This window comes from Galeopterus variegatus, unplaced genomic scaffold (genome assembly GCF_000696425.1).
Source record: "Galeopterus variegatus unplaced genomic scaffold, G_variegatus-3.0.2 Scaffold96, whole genome shotgun sequence".
Taxonomy (NCBI): domain Eukaryota; kingdom Metazoa; phylum Chordata; class Mammalia; order Dermoptera; family Cynocephalidae; genus Galeopterus; species Galeopterus variegatus.
In genome coordinates this window covers 1,017,462-1,034,488 of record NW_007726207.1, presented here as the reverse complement: position 1 = coordinate 1,034,488, position 17,027 = coordinate 1,017,462, and the positions used below count along the sequence as shown (strand labels likewise).

General features: G+C 34.8%; 1 protein-coding gene across 1 annotated transcript in view; it reads right to left on the bottom strand.

Moving 5' to 3' along the window:
- The window catches only part of CEP85L (centrosomal protein 85kDa-like), a gene marked incomplete at its 3' end in the record, with an annotated part of 121,305 nt that overhangs the window by 92,557 nt on the left and 11,721 nt on the right, over window positions 1–17,027 (bottom strand). Inside the window, exon 2 of the mRNA XM_008583299.1 lies at window positions 7,202–7,360. Within this exon, the coding sequence (XP_008581521.1) occupies window positions 7,202–7,360 (159 nt within the window). The remainder of the gene's footprint in view (window positions 1–7,201; window positions 7,361–17,027) is intronic.

Genomic DNA, 17,027 nt, shown 5'->3' with positions numbered 1-17,027 from the left:
AACACCAAGGATTGCGATCCCGTTGCTGGTCCCCGGTACGGGTGCGACACCGAGGGTTGCGATCCAGTTACCGGTCAGTAAAAAAAGATAAAAAAGGAAAAAAAAAAAAAAAGAAAACAGAATATAACAGAGCAAATTAATGAAACAAATAAATGATTCTTCGAAAAGATCAGAAAAACTAACAAACTGCTACCAAGAGTGAGAAAGAGAAAAGGAAAAAGTCACAAATTACCAATAATAGAAATGGAACATTGATATCACCAGAGCCTGCAGACATCAAACAGATAATAAAGGAATGCTATTAAAAAAATACATAAATTTGACAATTTAGATGAAATAAACCACTTTCTTAAAAAGCAAACTACCATAACTCATCCAATTTGAAACAGATAATCTGAATTGCCCTATAACTATTGAGAAAATAGAATTCTAATTTTAAAATTCTGAAAAAAAAGAAATCTATAGGCACAGATGGCTTCATTGAAGAATTTTACCAAATGTTTAAAAAAGAATCAACACTATTCTACATAATCTCTTCCAGAATTCATTTTAAAAAGCTATTATTAACCCCAATATCAAAACAAGAGCATACCAAAGGAGAAAAACAAAGAAAGAAAACTAAAGGCCAATATTACTTATGAATACATGAAAAAAATATTTAACAAAATATGAACAAATAAAATTCAGCAATATATAAAAAGAATTATACACCATGACCAAATGGAGTTTATTATAGGCATGGAAAGCTGGATCAACATTTGAAAAAAAATCAAGCAATGAAATCTACCACCATTATCAACAAGCTAAAGAACAAAATCATATAGCAATTCATGCAAACAAAGCATTTAAAAATATTCATCACCCTTCATGATAAAAATCCTTAGCAAAAATTAGGATTAACAATTCCTAGGAACTTAGCAATTCCTCAAATTGATGAATGTTATCTACAAAAAACCTACAGCTGATAGCTATATGACTGGTTCTTAACAGTGAAAGACTGAATGCTATATCTCTATAATCAGGAACAAGGCAAGTAAATCCACTCTTAGTACTCATCTTCAACATTGTGTTGGATGTTCTAGCCACTGTAATAAATCAAAAGAAATAAAAGGCACACAATTCAGAAAGGAAAACCATCCCTATAAACAGATGATGTGATTGACTACAATGAAAATCTCAAGGAATCTACCAAAAGACTCCTAGAACTAACGAGTGAGTTCAGCAACGTAACAGGAAACAAGATAAAGACACAAAACTCAAATGTATTTCTGTACTGTAAATGCATTCTACATATTCTATATCTATAACACATCAAGATTAGAAATAAAATACCTTTACAATTGTTCCAAAAAATGAACACGTAAATTTAACAAAATATGTACAGAACAAGTATGTTGAAAACTATGCAACACTAGTGAACAAATCAAAGATCTAAACAAATGGAAAGACATACCATGTTCACAAATTGGAAAATTCAACAAAGTGAAGATGTCAATTCTTCCCCACTATGAAATTCCTATCAAATTCCCAACAAGATTTTTTGTATTCTTTTTTGTATGAGATTACGCTAAAGCTTATATAGAAAGATAAAGGAACTAGAAGAGCTAAAACAATTTTAAAGAAGAAGAAAGTGGGCATAATCACTCTACCCAAAGATAGATTAGGCAAAATAAACTGAAACTTAGTCTATGTTTCACACTGAGTAGTATGGATTAAATTTGCAAGTCTGAGTTTGCCACACCCTGCACATTCCAAGTAAGGTTTGGCCCTTGTCCAGCTCCTAGGAGATAACCTCTAAACCCTTGAAATGTCCTGCCTAATAAGAATATCCTTGTTTATGTGGGGATGTTAGGCCATTCCACATAGTCTGCGTTAATAATGTGATTTATGGTGGGGGCCTTGGACTGATTAGTATGAGCTGGAGACTAAAGTCATCCATGCAGGCAGTCACCACTCCTACATAACCAACCTACAAAAAAAAAAAAAACCAACTCTTGACACCAGGGCTCAGGTAAGCTTGCCTATTTAGCAATATTCCACACATGCTGTCATACATCATTGCTGGGAGAATTAAATAGTGTCCACACAACTCCACAGTATAGCGAGTTTGGGATTGGTGTCTCCTAAACCCTGCCCTTTTCTGCTTTTCTATCACTGATTTAAATCTGTACCCTTTGGCTATAACAAACCATAACCATATGTATAAAACTTTTCTAAGTTCTGTGATTCTTCTAGCAAATCATTGAGTCTAAGGGTAGTCTCAATACACACACTCATATAAAAAAACTAACCACTCAAAATGGATCATGGACTTCAATATAAAACATAAAATAAAACTTTTAGGGAAAAAAATAGAAAATCTTCAAGATCTAGGACTAGGCAAAGAGTTCTTAAACTTGAGATAAAAGCATGATCCATAAAGGGAAAAACTGATACACTGAACTTCAAATTTAAAAATTTGTGCTCTGCAAAAGATACTGTTAAGAGGATAAAAAGACAAGCTACAGAGTGGGAGAAAATATTTGCAAACAACATATCTAATAAAGGATTAGTATCTAAAATATATAAAGAACTCTCAAAACTCAACAGTAAGAAAGGAAACAATAAAATTCGAACATGGCCAAAATACATTTACAGACATTTCACTGAAGAGAATAGAAAGATGGGAGAAAAGCACATGAAAAAATGTTCCACATTATTAGCAATTTAAGACCAGGTTTTCAGGCCAGCATTTAAGAAGCTTGGAAGTCACCACTCCATCCTAACAAGTAAAAAGGTGAACAAACTAAAAAAAAGCAACATCTCTTATGTCCTTAAGAGACATGAGATCACAGGGCAAACCACTGCCCCCCAAATGGAAACAGCAACAGGTTACAACTTACTGGAGAAGAAACCCAAGAGCCAAAACCTGTGTAAACCAAGGCCTGGATAAAAAAATCTAAATTATCATCAACAACTTGCGGGAGGCTCAGAATGGACAATTCTGAGGGTTAAAAATTCTAAGGGCACTCAGTCATAGGGGGCCACCACACTTTTGGGAGTTTTATTTCCAGGAGATTGACCTGATTCTCATGGTGAATATCAGAAAAGGATATCCTTATGCTTTCAGTAGGGGAAAGGGAAAATGGAACCATTTTGACATACATCAGAGCATTGTTTTTCTTGACAGAGTCTGCACCCAGGAGAAACTATTTAACCAGAGCCTAACCTGATATGGTTTTATCAGACCCTAACTGACGACAGGTAAGAGAAATAATCAACTCCAGCCCACTCTAGCCTTCCACATGGGAGGAAAGATAACCCCCAAACCCCTTCAGCCTTTCTGTCCCACTGAAGGTGGTTGCTATGGTTTGGACTGTGTACCCCAAAGTTCCATGTATTAGAAATTTAACCCTCACTCTGACAGTGTTAAGAGGGTGGGAAATCCTATTACGAAAATTGAAAGATGGGGCCTTAAAAAGGTTATTAGACTGTGAGAATTATGCCCTAGTGAATGGATTAATCCACTGATGGTTTAATGGTGGTTATGGGCTTGGTTCTGATGGCTTTAAAAGGACAGCCAAGTGAGGAGGTTAGTCTTTCTCTTGCTTCTGCCACCTTGCCATGTGATACCCTGCATCACTATAGAGCCATCACAAAGAAGACCCTCACCAAGTCCCTGGAATTGGGACTTCCCAGCCTCCAATAAACTGTAAGCAATAAATATTGTTTCTTAAAATTAGCCAGTTTCAGGTATTTTGTAATAAGCAACGGAGATGGACTAATACAGTTGTGAAAACAGAAAAAACTCAGAAGCATTAGTAAAGTCTACAGCCTAGGGATAGAGGCTCACTGAAACACTAAGACCTAATCATAGGACTATAGAACATTTCCCCTTCCCCCACATCTTACCACCACATTAGCAAAGGACTATTCTCCACTGTTCTGTTTACTAGGATGTCATGACCACCTTCCAAAAAAAGAAATTACAAGGCATACTAAAAGGTAAGAAATACAGCTTGAAGAAACAGAACAAGCTTCAAAACTAGACCTAGATATGGCAGGGATATTGGAATTATTAAACCATGAATTTGAAACAACTATGATTAATAAGCTAAGGGCTCTAATGGAAAAAGTAGACAGTATGCAAGAACAGATGAATCATTTAAGAGGGATAAAAATTCTAAGAAAGAATCAAAAAGAAATGCTAGAGATCAAAAACAGTCTAACAGAAATTAAGAATGCCTTTAATGGGCTCATTAGTAGACTCGACCCAGATAAGGAAACAGTCTCTGAACTTGAGGATGTGTCATTAGAAACTTCTAAAACCAGGCCAGCCCGGTGGCGCACTGGATAGTGCGCTGCTTGGGAAGCGTGGCGGCGCTCCCGCCCGAGGGTTCTGATCCCACATACAGACCGGTTCGCGCTCGCTGGCTGAGCGAGGCGCGGGAGCAACACCGAGGGTTGCGGTCCTGTTGCCGGTCCCCGGTCCGGTGCAGGGGCAACCCTGAAGGTTGCGATCCGTTGCCGGACCCGGAAAAAGACAAAAAGACAAAAAAAAAAAAAAAAGAAACTTCTAAAACCAGGCCAGCCCGGTGGCGCCCTGGATAGTGCGCTGCTTGGGAAGCGTGGCGGCGCTCCCGCCCGAGGGTTCTGATCCCACATACAGACCGGTTCGCGCTCGCTGGCTGAGCGAGGCGCGGGAGCAACACCGAGGGTTGCGGTCCTGTTGCCGGTCCCCGGTCCGGTGCAGGGGCAACCCTGAAGGTTGCGATCCGTTGCCGGACACGGAAAAAGACAAAAAGACAAAAAAAAAAAAAAAAAAGAAACTTCTAAAACCAAAAACAAAGAGAAAAAAATGGAACAGAACACCCATCGACTGTGGGACAACTACAAAAGTGTACCATAACACCATTCACAAAAATTAATTCAAAATGGACTATAGACTTAAATGCAAAACACAAAACTACAGACCTCCTAGAAAATAACACAGTAGAAAATCTAGATGACCTTAGCAATGGTGTTGACTTTTTAGATGTAATACCAAAGGCACAATCCATGAAAGAAACAATTGATAAGCTGGACTTCATTAAAATTAACAGCTCTGCTCAAAGAAAGACAATGTCAAGAGAATGAGAAGCCAAGCCACAGACTGGAAGAGAATACTCACAAAAGACACAACTGATAAAAGACTATTATCCAAAACATACAAAAACCTCTTAAAACTCGATAATAAGAAAACAAACAACCCAATTAAAAAATAGGCCAAAGACTTTAACAGACACCTCATCAAAGAAGATATACAGATGGCTAATAATCATATAAAAAGATGTTCTACATCACATATCATCAGGGAAATGTAAATTAAAACAACAAAATATGATGACACTCCTATTAGGATGGCAAAATCCAAAATATTGACAATACCAAATGCTGGTGATGATGTAGAGCAACAAAACTCTCATCCATTGCTAGTGGGAATGCAAAATAGTACAGCCACTTTGAAAGACAGTTTAGCAATTTATTACAAAGCTACATATATTACCATACAACAATCCAGCAATCACACTCCTTGATATTTACCCAAAGGAGGTAAAAACTGATGTCCACACAAAAACGTGCAAATGAATTAGTTTATAGCAGCTTTATTCATAACTGACAAAACTTGAAAGCAACCAATATGTACTTCAGCAGATAAATAGATATGTAAATTATGGTACATCTAGACAATGGAATATTATTCAGCACTAAAAACAAATGAGCTATAAGCCATGAAAAGACATAGAGGAAACTTAAATGTATATTACTGAGTGAAGGAAACCGATCTGAAAAGGTTACATACTGTGTGATTCCAACTATATGATATTCTTGAAAAGGCAAAACTATGGCGATAGTAAAAAGACCAGTGGTTGTTAGGAGCTGGGGAGAGGGAGGGAAGAATAGGAAAGGCATAGAGAATTCTTAGGGCAGTGAAACTATTATGTATTTTATATATAATGGTGGACACATGTCATTATACATTTGTCCAAACCAATAGAATACACAACACCTAGGAGTGAACCCTGATGTAAACTATGGATTCTGGGTGATAATAACGTGTCAATGTAAGTTCATCAATTGTAACAAATATTCCACTCTGGTGGGACATGTTAATATTGGGGGAGGCCGTGCATGTGTGGGTCAAGGGGTATTTGGGAAATCTCTGTTCCTTCCAATCAATTTTTCTGCCGCTCTAAAAACACTCCTAAAAAATAATGTTTATTTAAAAAAGGGAGAGAGAGATCACTACCACAATGAGATATCACTATACTACTATTAGAATGGCTAAAATTTTAAAAACACCAAATGCTACCAAGGATAAAGAGAAAACTGGATCACCTGTACAAACACTGCTAATGAAAATGCTACAGTCACTCTGCAGAGCACTGTGATGGTTTCTTTAAAAACTAAACATGCAACTACTACACAATCCAGCAATTGCACTTCTGGGCATCTACCCCAAGGAATGAAGAAATATGTTCACACCAAAACCTGTACACACACATTTATTGCAGCTTTATTCATAACAGTCAAAAACGGCAAACAACCCACATGTACTGGAGACATCACACTTTTAAATGGTCAAAGTGTGCTCTCTACAGTACCACCATTGCTGAATACTATTTATCAATAAAAAAGAATGAACTGTTGATACATGCAATAACCTGGATTAATCTCCAGAGGAAAAAAAGCCAATTCCAAAAGGTTAAATACAACATTCTTGAGATGACAAAATTACGGATATGGAGAATAGATAAGTGGTTTCCAAGAGTTAAGGGGGAGGAGAGTCAGGAGAGAGAGAGAAGTGGGTGTAAGCAACGTGAGATATATGAAAATGTTCTGTATCTTGACCATATCAATGTCAATATCCTGGTTGTGATACTGTATTGTAGTTTCGCAAGATATTACTATGGGAGTAAAACAGATAAAGGGTACATGAAATCACTCTGTATTATTTCTTAAAACTGCATGTGAATCTATAATTATCTCAAAATAAAAAGTTTAGTTAAAAAAATGAAAAACCTATAAGATGGCTAGAGGGACAATTTCATTTGATATATAGCAACACTGAACACTGTTAAATATTCGAACACTATAATCATTAGTTTAGAACAATAAAACATATCCCTTGAATATTCTTATCACAACCATTCACATGTAAACACTAAGAATTTTAGTTCACCTTCAACACTGTCAGAACAGGAAGTTCCAATGCCGGTGTCTCCACTGTCAGAAGCTACACTATGTCTCCTGATATGGTTATTTCGATGGTTAGATGAAACAGTTGTGGCCTGCCATGGTGATTCATTCCCAGGTAACCATGCTGATGAATAATCTGAGCCTACAAAGGAAAATATGCAACAGTTAACACATATATGTATAATGTCCATCAGTAGGCAGAAGGTTTTTTTTCACCTTCTGAAAAATACATTGGTTTAAAAGGTTATTTTCTACCCAAAATAATTAAAGATGATCAATGAGCTCTAAGATTCAACAAATAAACTTATATACCACATGCATATCAATTCAATGCTAATTCTGCAGCTTTCTCTAGCTGAAGAAATCTGTTTCCCGCTTCTGGGAATTGAACATGTACTGCTGAAATTAAAAATGTTAAATCTATCTATGTATTTACTTTCAAATGTCAACACTCCGGAATATTTGTTAGGTAGGCACCTGCAATTCCATATACAGGCATTTGCTGAGAATTGGAGACTGGGGAAAGTCTAACTGAATCATACTGCATGACAATGTGCTCACAGATCAAAAAATCAATTTTTTTCTACTATATCCTAATCACTTAAAATTTAAAATTATTTTGCATTATTCTAATACAGTTTATTTTATTAATTATCTTCTAATAAAAGTTTAACAGCACAGCATTTTCCTACTTTTAGCTCAATCTGCCCTTTTGATTACATTAAACTTTATTTTTTAGCTATGTCTTTTCAATGTTCTCTCAATGTTTATTTTCACCTTCTTGTCCTTTTTTTACTTAATTTTTATTTGCCTTTTTTCTGTTTTACCCATCATTTTACTTCATCCTGTTATTGTCATACAGTGCCACTCAAAACATATGCATGGACCATTGCCAGTCTAAACTATTTGTTACAAGTTAAGTAGAGAAATAAAGAATAGCATTTATAAATTTGTACAATAATTAGAAAAAGCAATTTTAAATCTGCTGAATTTAAAATAAAAGCTGTAGAAGTATATATCATTACGGATACCTAACATAATGATTCTCAAATTAGGGCCCATAACTTATTCATGGAAGTTAACAAGTTCTCTACAAGAATTCTAGGCTTTCATTTCAAATATGAACCTTAAAAATTGATAAGCACATAACAGATTATCTGAATAGCTACCTTAAAACAGATTTATCATCTCATAATTTCAATGCCCCCATTTGTGGTTTATGTTTGCAATTGCAGCTGCTTCTTACTAAAAGGCAAATGACATCACTGGGCATAATATCATGATTTGAAGCAAGACAGCTTTACAGAATTATCTAGTGACACCCTATTGAAACTGGTACGCAAAGAATGCTTTGTCATTTTTAATCAGTAAGGATCACAAAATGACAAACGTGCATAAAATTAATTACACCATTTTGACCACACTTAATAATGTCATTCTCTATATTAATATTAAAATCAAAATAAGATTAATAAAACCAGACCTGAAACTATTTCATTCTATCATATTGATCCCAACGTTAATGATTTAGTTTTAATAAAACATTATGCCATATTAATATTATTTTGAATCTTTAAATATAATTTATAAATTAAATTTGGGTTTTATAGATATATAAAGTATATAAGCAGCCTTAAAAGCCAGGTACATTTAAATTAACAATTCGAAATTTTAAAATATTGGCCAAAGAGAAACTACCACCAGCTCTGAGGTCCACAACAACCACTTAAAATTTTGGAGATTCCAGAACTCTCAGAATAGGACTTACTTTAATTCATTTGATTAAACACTCTCAAATTAAAGCACCAGATGAAGGTACTCTGTCACCAGATCTGTTCTAACTCTGTTCTGTGATCTATAATCTATAACAAAATGTTTTTTTCAATCAGATAATATCCCATCTAAATGAACTCAAAGTCTTGTCTAAACCATTATCAAGAAGGACAACCAGCCCACTACTTTCTCTCACAAGTGCAAATCTATTAGTTGGAGAAATTTTTTTTTAGGAACACCCAAGAAATAGCATAAGTAGGCTGGGAGTACATGTAAATGGAAATAAAGATAAGAAAAGATGTCCAACCTCACTAATAATGGGAGAAATAAAAAAGCCAATAATGTTTTTGGATTTTTAAATCACATGGCAATTATTTAAAAGACTGGTGTCAACACAGTGAAGGGAATGTTCACATACTTTTGTAGCCATGTTAATTGGTACAAACTTTCTAAAGTAATCTGGTAACAAGTATCTAAGTTTCAGCATAGACAAGACCTTCTATTGGGAATTTATCCTAAAGAAATATCAGATAAGTACAAAAATATATAAGCACAAGGACACTCCTGACAGCACTACTTAAAATAAATCTATAGAAATAATATCTGTAAATTACTTGATAATGTTTAAATACTAACTTAACCCTTTTTTTAATATGGAAGGACATCCAAAATATATTAAATATGAGTGGGAGAGAAGTATTTTACACAGCTGTATATATAGTATGATTCCATGTTTGGAGAAGAGGTTATACATTTAGAAACATGGAAAAGGGAGCTGTTAGGGAGCTCTGCACCTAAATGTTAACATTGACTATAAGGTTTTACTAAAGGAACAAATACATTACAGGAACATTTACTCCATCACTGATTATTATTATTACTGTTATTATTATTCATCCTATCAGTTTTGGGGGGGAAATGCTGAAAATTATGTATACTGATTTGCAGATTACATCATTTGATTCTGAGAATAGAGACCACCTACAGATCAAGAAATAGAAATTTAATTTTTACAAAAGCTGAAGTAAAAACCCTTGTTTTCGGACAATGTAATTATTTTGAGTAGTATAAAGTAGTGCTACATTTTAGCCTACAGCACAAATCCAACCCCATTCACTGTTGACAAATCTTGGCCAAGGAAACTATTTGTAGATTAAAAGAACATAATCACACACACATACCAGTAACAGGGTGTGGGGGGGAGGAGCACTGTATATACTAATGACATGATGTTAGTATCAGGAGCTAGAAAAAAATCTTCAATAATTAGTCATATAATTAACTATTGCCAGATAGAATGGCTCAACAAAACTTCTGTAATAAATACTTTCAGTTTTGCAGGCCATTCAGTTTCTGTCTCAAATACCCAGCTCTGCCACTGTAATATAAATCAGCTGTACACAATAGAATGGAGGTGACTATGTTACAGTAAAACTTAATTTACAAAGAGAATTAACAAGCCAGATTTGACCTGAGGATGGACCATAGTTTGCAGACCCCTGATCTAGAGCAAAAAAAGAGAAAGCATTCTAATTGGAAAATATTCTGTAAAACTCAACTGATTCATAATGAGTAACTCCAGCCTTCATATTAATTCATTCTTTTATTTGGAAGAAAGGTTAACTCATCCTGGAGTACATATCAACAAGCCATATTGTTCAGAATCTGACAATTCATGACAGCATTACTGAGGTTTTTCAAGGACTATAAAGACAAATGTCAACAACTGAGTTCCACACCAAGTATGGGTGATGGTTAAATTTTACATGTCAACTTGAATGGCTACCAGGTACCGAGATATTTAGTCAAATATTATTTCTGTATGGGTGTTTTTGGATGAGATTAACATTTAAATTGATAGACTGGATAAAGCAGACTGCCCTCCATAAGATGGGCCTCATACAATCAGCTGAAGGCCTAAACAGAACAAAAAAATTGACCATTCCCTCAGTAAGAGAGACTTCTTCCTGCCTGATTGCCTTTGAACTGAAACATTGGCTTTTTTTCTGCCTTCAAATTTGAACTGAAACATAGGCTCTTCCGGACTTCAGGCTGGACCTATACCATCAGCAATCCTAGGTCTCCAGCTTGCCAATTCACCCCACAGATCTTGGGAACTGTCAGCCTCCATAATCTTGTGATCCAAATCCTTACACAGGTGCCGCTTGACTTCCAATGGGCTTACATCCCAATGAACCCATCATAAATTAAAAATATGAGTCGGGCTGAGCCTGTGGTGCACTCGGGAGAGTGCGGTGCTGGGAGCGCGGTGGCACTCCCGCCGCGGGTTCGGATCCTATATAGGGATGACTGGTGCGTTCACAGCGCTCACTGGCTGAGCGCGGTGTAGCCGGTCTCAAAAAGGACACACACACAAAAAAAAATATCATGAGTCAAAAATGCATTTAATACCTCCAATAAATCCATCATAAAATCAAAAAATGGCAAATCAAACCATTTTAAGTCCAGATGTTTACCAACTTACAATGGCCTTATGTCCTAATAAACCCATCATAAAGTTGAAAAACTGTAAGTCAAACCATTTTGAGTCAGGAACCATCTGTAGTTATTTTGAAATTCTTAGCTTTAGGCATCTATCCTACTATCAGAATTATCTCTTTAGAATCAAGTGTGTTTATATCATTCTCTTGCTTACATGTGGGTTCCTTACAGTACATTAAATAAAACTCAAATTCTTAAAGTTTGGCAAAGTTCTTCACCAACTGGCAGCCTCATTTTCTAGCACTTTATGATTCCCACTGCTCCCATTCCAGCTCTCCTACAAACCCTATCTAACCACAATTACTAATCACTGCCTCTAAATAGATCAGGCTCTTTCATGGTTCCAAGTTGTTTCCATTCTCTACCTTCTTTAAGAGTCCCAGTTCAGAGTTAACTTGCTCTGTCTTTCTCGATTCTTCCAGGTCCAGGTAGCATTAAATTGATCACTCACAATATATTATACAAAATTCCATCATGGCATTTACTAAATTAAATTAACCCATATGTATATGACTTTCTTCTCCCTCACCAAACTGGAAACAGTGAAAGACTTTTTTTTTTTTTTTAAGTGTCTGGCACCTAGTACAGAGCTCCACACTTAGGCAGCGTCTCAATAAATGCGGTCATTATTACCACTGGGTACCCAATAAATGTTCATAGGATAAAATTAGAATTTTGGAAGCCTTACAATTAGAGCTTAAAAAAAAAAAAAAGTCCTACCCTATAGAAGAAAGATTTAAACAAGGGTTTTGCTTGGCGGTGGTTCTGTTTACTTTAAAATCCAGGATATTTTAAACTGTCCCTTGAGCTAGTTTGCATTTAAGTATCTATTTAAAGATCAGTAAATATTTATAAAAACAGCTTTTAAAAAAGTAAATTTAAATGGTTTGAAGAGCTGAGGGTCAAAATTCCTAATAAATAAGGGAAAAATCTCTGATAAGTCAAATACACACCAAAAAGTCACCAAAAAAAAAAAAAAATAGAACATTAAACCACATAGAAAAATATTCCACGTGTTTTAATGCCAGATTTCTATGTGGTTTAATGTCAGAAATTAAAAAAAAATTTTTTTATTACATTGGAGAATATGTAGTTAAGATAGAAAAATAATAATACAGTGATATTTATATTCCTCATCCCAATCCTCCACTCCATTTCAGTATTATTTATCTCTTGGGCAAGTGATTCTAGCAGACTTTTTTTTTTTCCCTCCTTTTATTATAGAATTAATAATATAACTTGGTGAAACAGATGCAAACTGTGAAACCAGGCTACCTGGGTTCAAGTTTGTATTACCTCTCATTAGCAGTGAGATCCTGAGTAAATTATTTAGTCTCTTCTATGCCTCAATTTCTTCACATGTACAAAAAAGAAAAAATATATACTCATATATAGTACCTATCTTATAGTCTTGTGATAAATGAACATGTAAATATATTTAAAAGTTCCAGGCATATAATTAGGATCTCAGTAAATGTTATTATTTTTATTATTGTACATGCGTACAAATTTTCCAAAAGAATTAAAATCTATAAAAAACAGTGAAAGACTGGCATGAAGGAAAGATGAAAAGGCTTACCTTTAAGACTTTCTGTACAATTTTTTACAAAGCATATGTATGAGTATAACTTTAGTAATTAGAGAAGAAAAAATATCTGACAAATACCACATTACTTAATAATTCTTCTGTTCATCATGAGGTACAGTACCATACTCGGACTCTTTCAAGTTTTTAACCTTGCTCTTTTCCCTTCTTATTCAATCAAGAATATCTACACTGTCACCAGCTACTCAGACTAATATTTATTTATCATTAGCATATTTACAACTACATGTCCCCTTCAAAACACAAACTCAATGCCCACCCACCACTTTTTTAACATGTGTATTCCAGGAAATTAAGCATACAATAGCTCGCTGTGTATTCCAGGAAATTAAGCATACAATAGCTCGCTGTCTCTATGATCTCTAAAGTGGATACCCGCATCCAGGGGGTACATGAATAAAGTACATGGAAGAAAATATTAGAACTTCTGTTTATATTTCGAATTATCTTCAGGAAAATGTAATGCATTAAATTTTGCTAATATTTAGCATACAGATTAACATTAGAGCCCTCACTTGGATTATCAGAGCATCATGTTATATATGATATGTAAGGTAAACTGAGGGAAGAGAGCAGAGTCTTCCACATAGAGGGCTTGACAGTCACATTCCCCTTCATTCATTTGATTTTTGTGTATTGCAATGCATTGCAGTTTGTGCCTGGTTAAGCAGATTTACATATCACATTATGTAGTTTTATCTAAACTAACCCTCACAAAATGGATTAGTGCCTTAAAAATACTACTGCAAAGAAACTAGAAATTGAAAAACCTGAAGATAATACTGAACATATTAGGCACAGACAAACAAGAAAATAGCCAAGCTGATGCCTCCCATGCACACTCATTATAACTCCATTTGCAAAAGAAATTATGACAATCAAATCAAATCTGATAGTAATATGACACCTAGTATTTCCATTTGAAAAAACAACAATCAATCCTCTTAAAGGTAAAGATGATGCTTTGCAAATGAAGCTTCCGAAATGGGGAGGGAATACTGGGAGTGAACACAACTCATATATCTGCATACTTTACAAGTTGGAAAATGACTTTAGATATATCATTTTTATGTACCACTAAAAAAAAGGGGGGGGTGCCAATTAAATGACACCATGAATTACATGATTATGTATCCAGGTATCAGGAATGTTAAAACATTTTTCAAAAGTACATCTTAAAACTGATAAACTATAATCACTGTCACATACATATAATATGTTCACTTGCATGAACACGTATTGCATATATACAATAGGAGAATTTTACTGATTGTTATGAATATTAAAAATGAGTCCACTGGCTCTCTATACTCTCAAAAACATTTGCTAAACACCTGCCCCTTTTATGAAGGGTCAGTCATAATATATGAAGAAAAATAGCCAAACAACATGTAGCAAAAAGGGGAGGCACATCAAGAGGCTGTGCTACTCCAATCCCAAAGAGATCCAAAGATCAGTTCAGACATGAAATGTTAGGTTCTAGCCAGAGGTGAAATTCTAGGTCAGAAGAAAGTATGAACCAAGAATAAAATAGGTTCCAAGATTGGAAATTAAAGTTAAGTAGTCACTGAAGATGATTCCACTCAGTTAAAATAAGGTGAGCAGCATCAGACTAGTAAGTATATTTATTCTCATAAACACACTAGCTACTCAAAAAATAATTACATTACGACACCACACTCTAACCAACTGAGCTAACCGGCCAGCCCAAAATATAACTACATTAAAATCCAGCTCAAACTAAGCTAATTGGCATTCTTGCATTTAAGGATTTAAATCAAAATTTTAAGTAATTAATAGTATTTGTTGCTTTCTAAATATAGAAGGGAGGGAGAGATGGTGAAAGGGGAAATGTTGATCGAAGGGTACAAAGTTTCAGTTACACTGGAGGAGTTTTAGCAACCTACACCACTGCATGGTGACCACAGTTAATAACAACATTGTATATTTCAAAATTGCTTAAAAAATAGATTTTTAACATTCTCACTACAAAAGAAATAAATTGGTGAGGTGATGGATGTGTTAATTAGCTTAATTTAATCTTTTTACAATTTATACATAGATTAAAACACTACATTGTACTCCATAAATATATATATATAATCATTGTCAATTAAAAAATAATTTTAAAATACATATAAAAAAGAAATCTTATAGTTCACTCATTAATCACTACAAATAATTTTAAACACATGACCACAAAAGGTATAACAGATTCTTCAGGTATGATTCTGAGTTTCCTTATTCTCAATTCTACTATTAACAAGGGCCTTAAACTAGATTGGCTCAGTCTGTGGTTAAAATTACCTCAATTAAGAACAGTGATCAGATGTATAAATAGGTAGTGCACCTTTCACAGAAAAAGTATGAATTCAAGCCAATAAATATTCAAGTACTTCTTATATAAAAGAAGAAATTCAGGAAGGTGAGGTAGCAACCAACACAGATAAAACTATCTTCTTATATGAAAAAATTACATGCCTATTGGTTTCAGTGTGTGGTCAGGCCAAAGAGTCCTATCTTCTGGTTACATGAAACAATGTATTCCAAAAAAAGTATTTTGACAGCTATTTTGAATGACAGCCACATATTTAATTGAGTCTTTCATAAGCCTTTGCTTTTGTTTAGAAACTGGAAAAATGAGGTACAGTAAAAACTAATGAGAGATTGTTGATAAAAGCACTACAAACGTGAGGGAGCATACAAAGCGGTACTCCGGAGGGGTTTTACCTCTGTCTCAGAATATGACTATTTCAAAATATCACCTAATACAGGAAATATTCTCTACATGGTAGCAAATTACGCCAAAACTAAAAAGGATCTTCTGCACGCAGGAAAAAATGAACACACCGATTGAAATAAATTTTCCTAAATAACAAAGTTGTTAGACCTAATGAATGCCACTTTTATTTATATAGCCATTCACCTTCAAAGGAAGTAGAGTAGGCTCAATAACTCTTATATTTTTCTGATACTTGGGAACATAAGTACTATACACAATCCATTTAAATGCCAAAATTAAAAAAAAAATTTAGTCTTAAAATATTTCAAAATAAAGTTTTGAGAAAATCTATAAATATCTGGGGTTTCTCTGTCCCCAAAACTAAAGCAGTTAATTTCTAGTCAAACTTTTCTGTACATTATTCCTGAAATGAGATGGAATTCTCAGTATTAGTGAGAAAGTTTCAGAAATGTCATGGCAAGGCCACATATGTATACTTTCTTACAGTCAAGAGACACACAATCTCTGCCTCTACAAAAGCAATGTAATCAACTGGTAGAAAACTTCAAACTACATGAACTGTAGTCCAAATCTTTCATCCCATTCTTCTCCAGAGGAATAACTAAAAACTGTAGTTCATTTCAGAACTTTGAACCTTAATACTGAAAAGTATTTTAAAATAATATCAATAAAGCAATCAAGTTTCATTCACTAGTTTTCATTCATCTACCATGTAAAGAAAGGCATAGACAAAGTTTCTGATGTTATATTCACTTTCTTTAAAGAACTTAAAATCCTATCAATAACTTGAATTAATTTAACACTACCTAACAAAGTCTTAAAACAATTTATCACAAGAGAGAAGCAGCAAAAATAGAGGTAGCATTACTATTCTCAGGTGGATTCTCAGACCAGAGGGAGGTTAATAAGAACATGAAATAAAACTAGATACCAAAGTCTAATCCCCTGACTAAGAGAATCTTTTATTCTGACAGGAGGGAATACTGTTACACCAGTTCAGATGGCCTGGACAGAGTACTCTAGTCAAGGCTCAGCCACTGTTCAATGCAAGGCATTCCAGGAAACCCTTCAGTCCTGGGCAAACCCAGGATGCTTTCCCTAGCCCAGTTTTAAAACTGAAAGTCGATTCAAAGATGGCGACGGGTCTCGAACGCCCGCGTCAGGAAACAGCGCGATCCTGAGAGC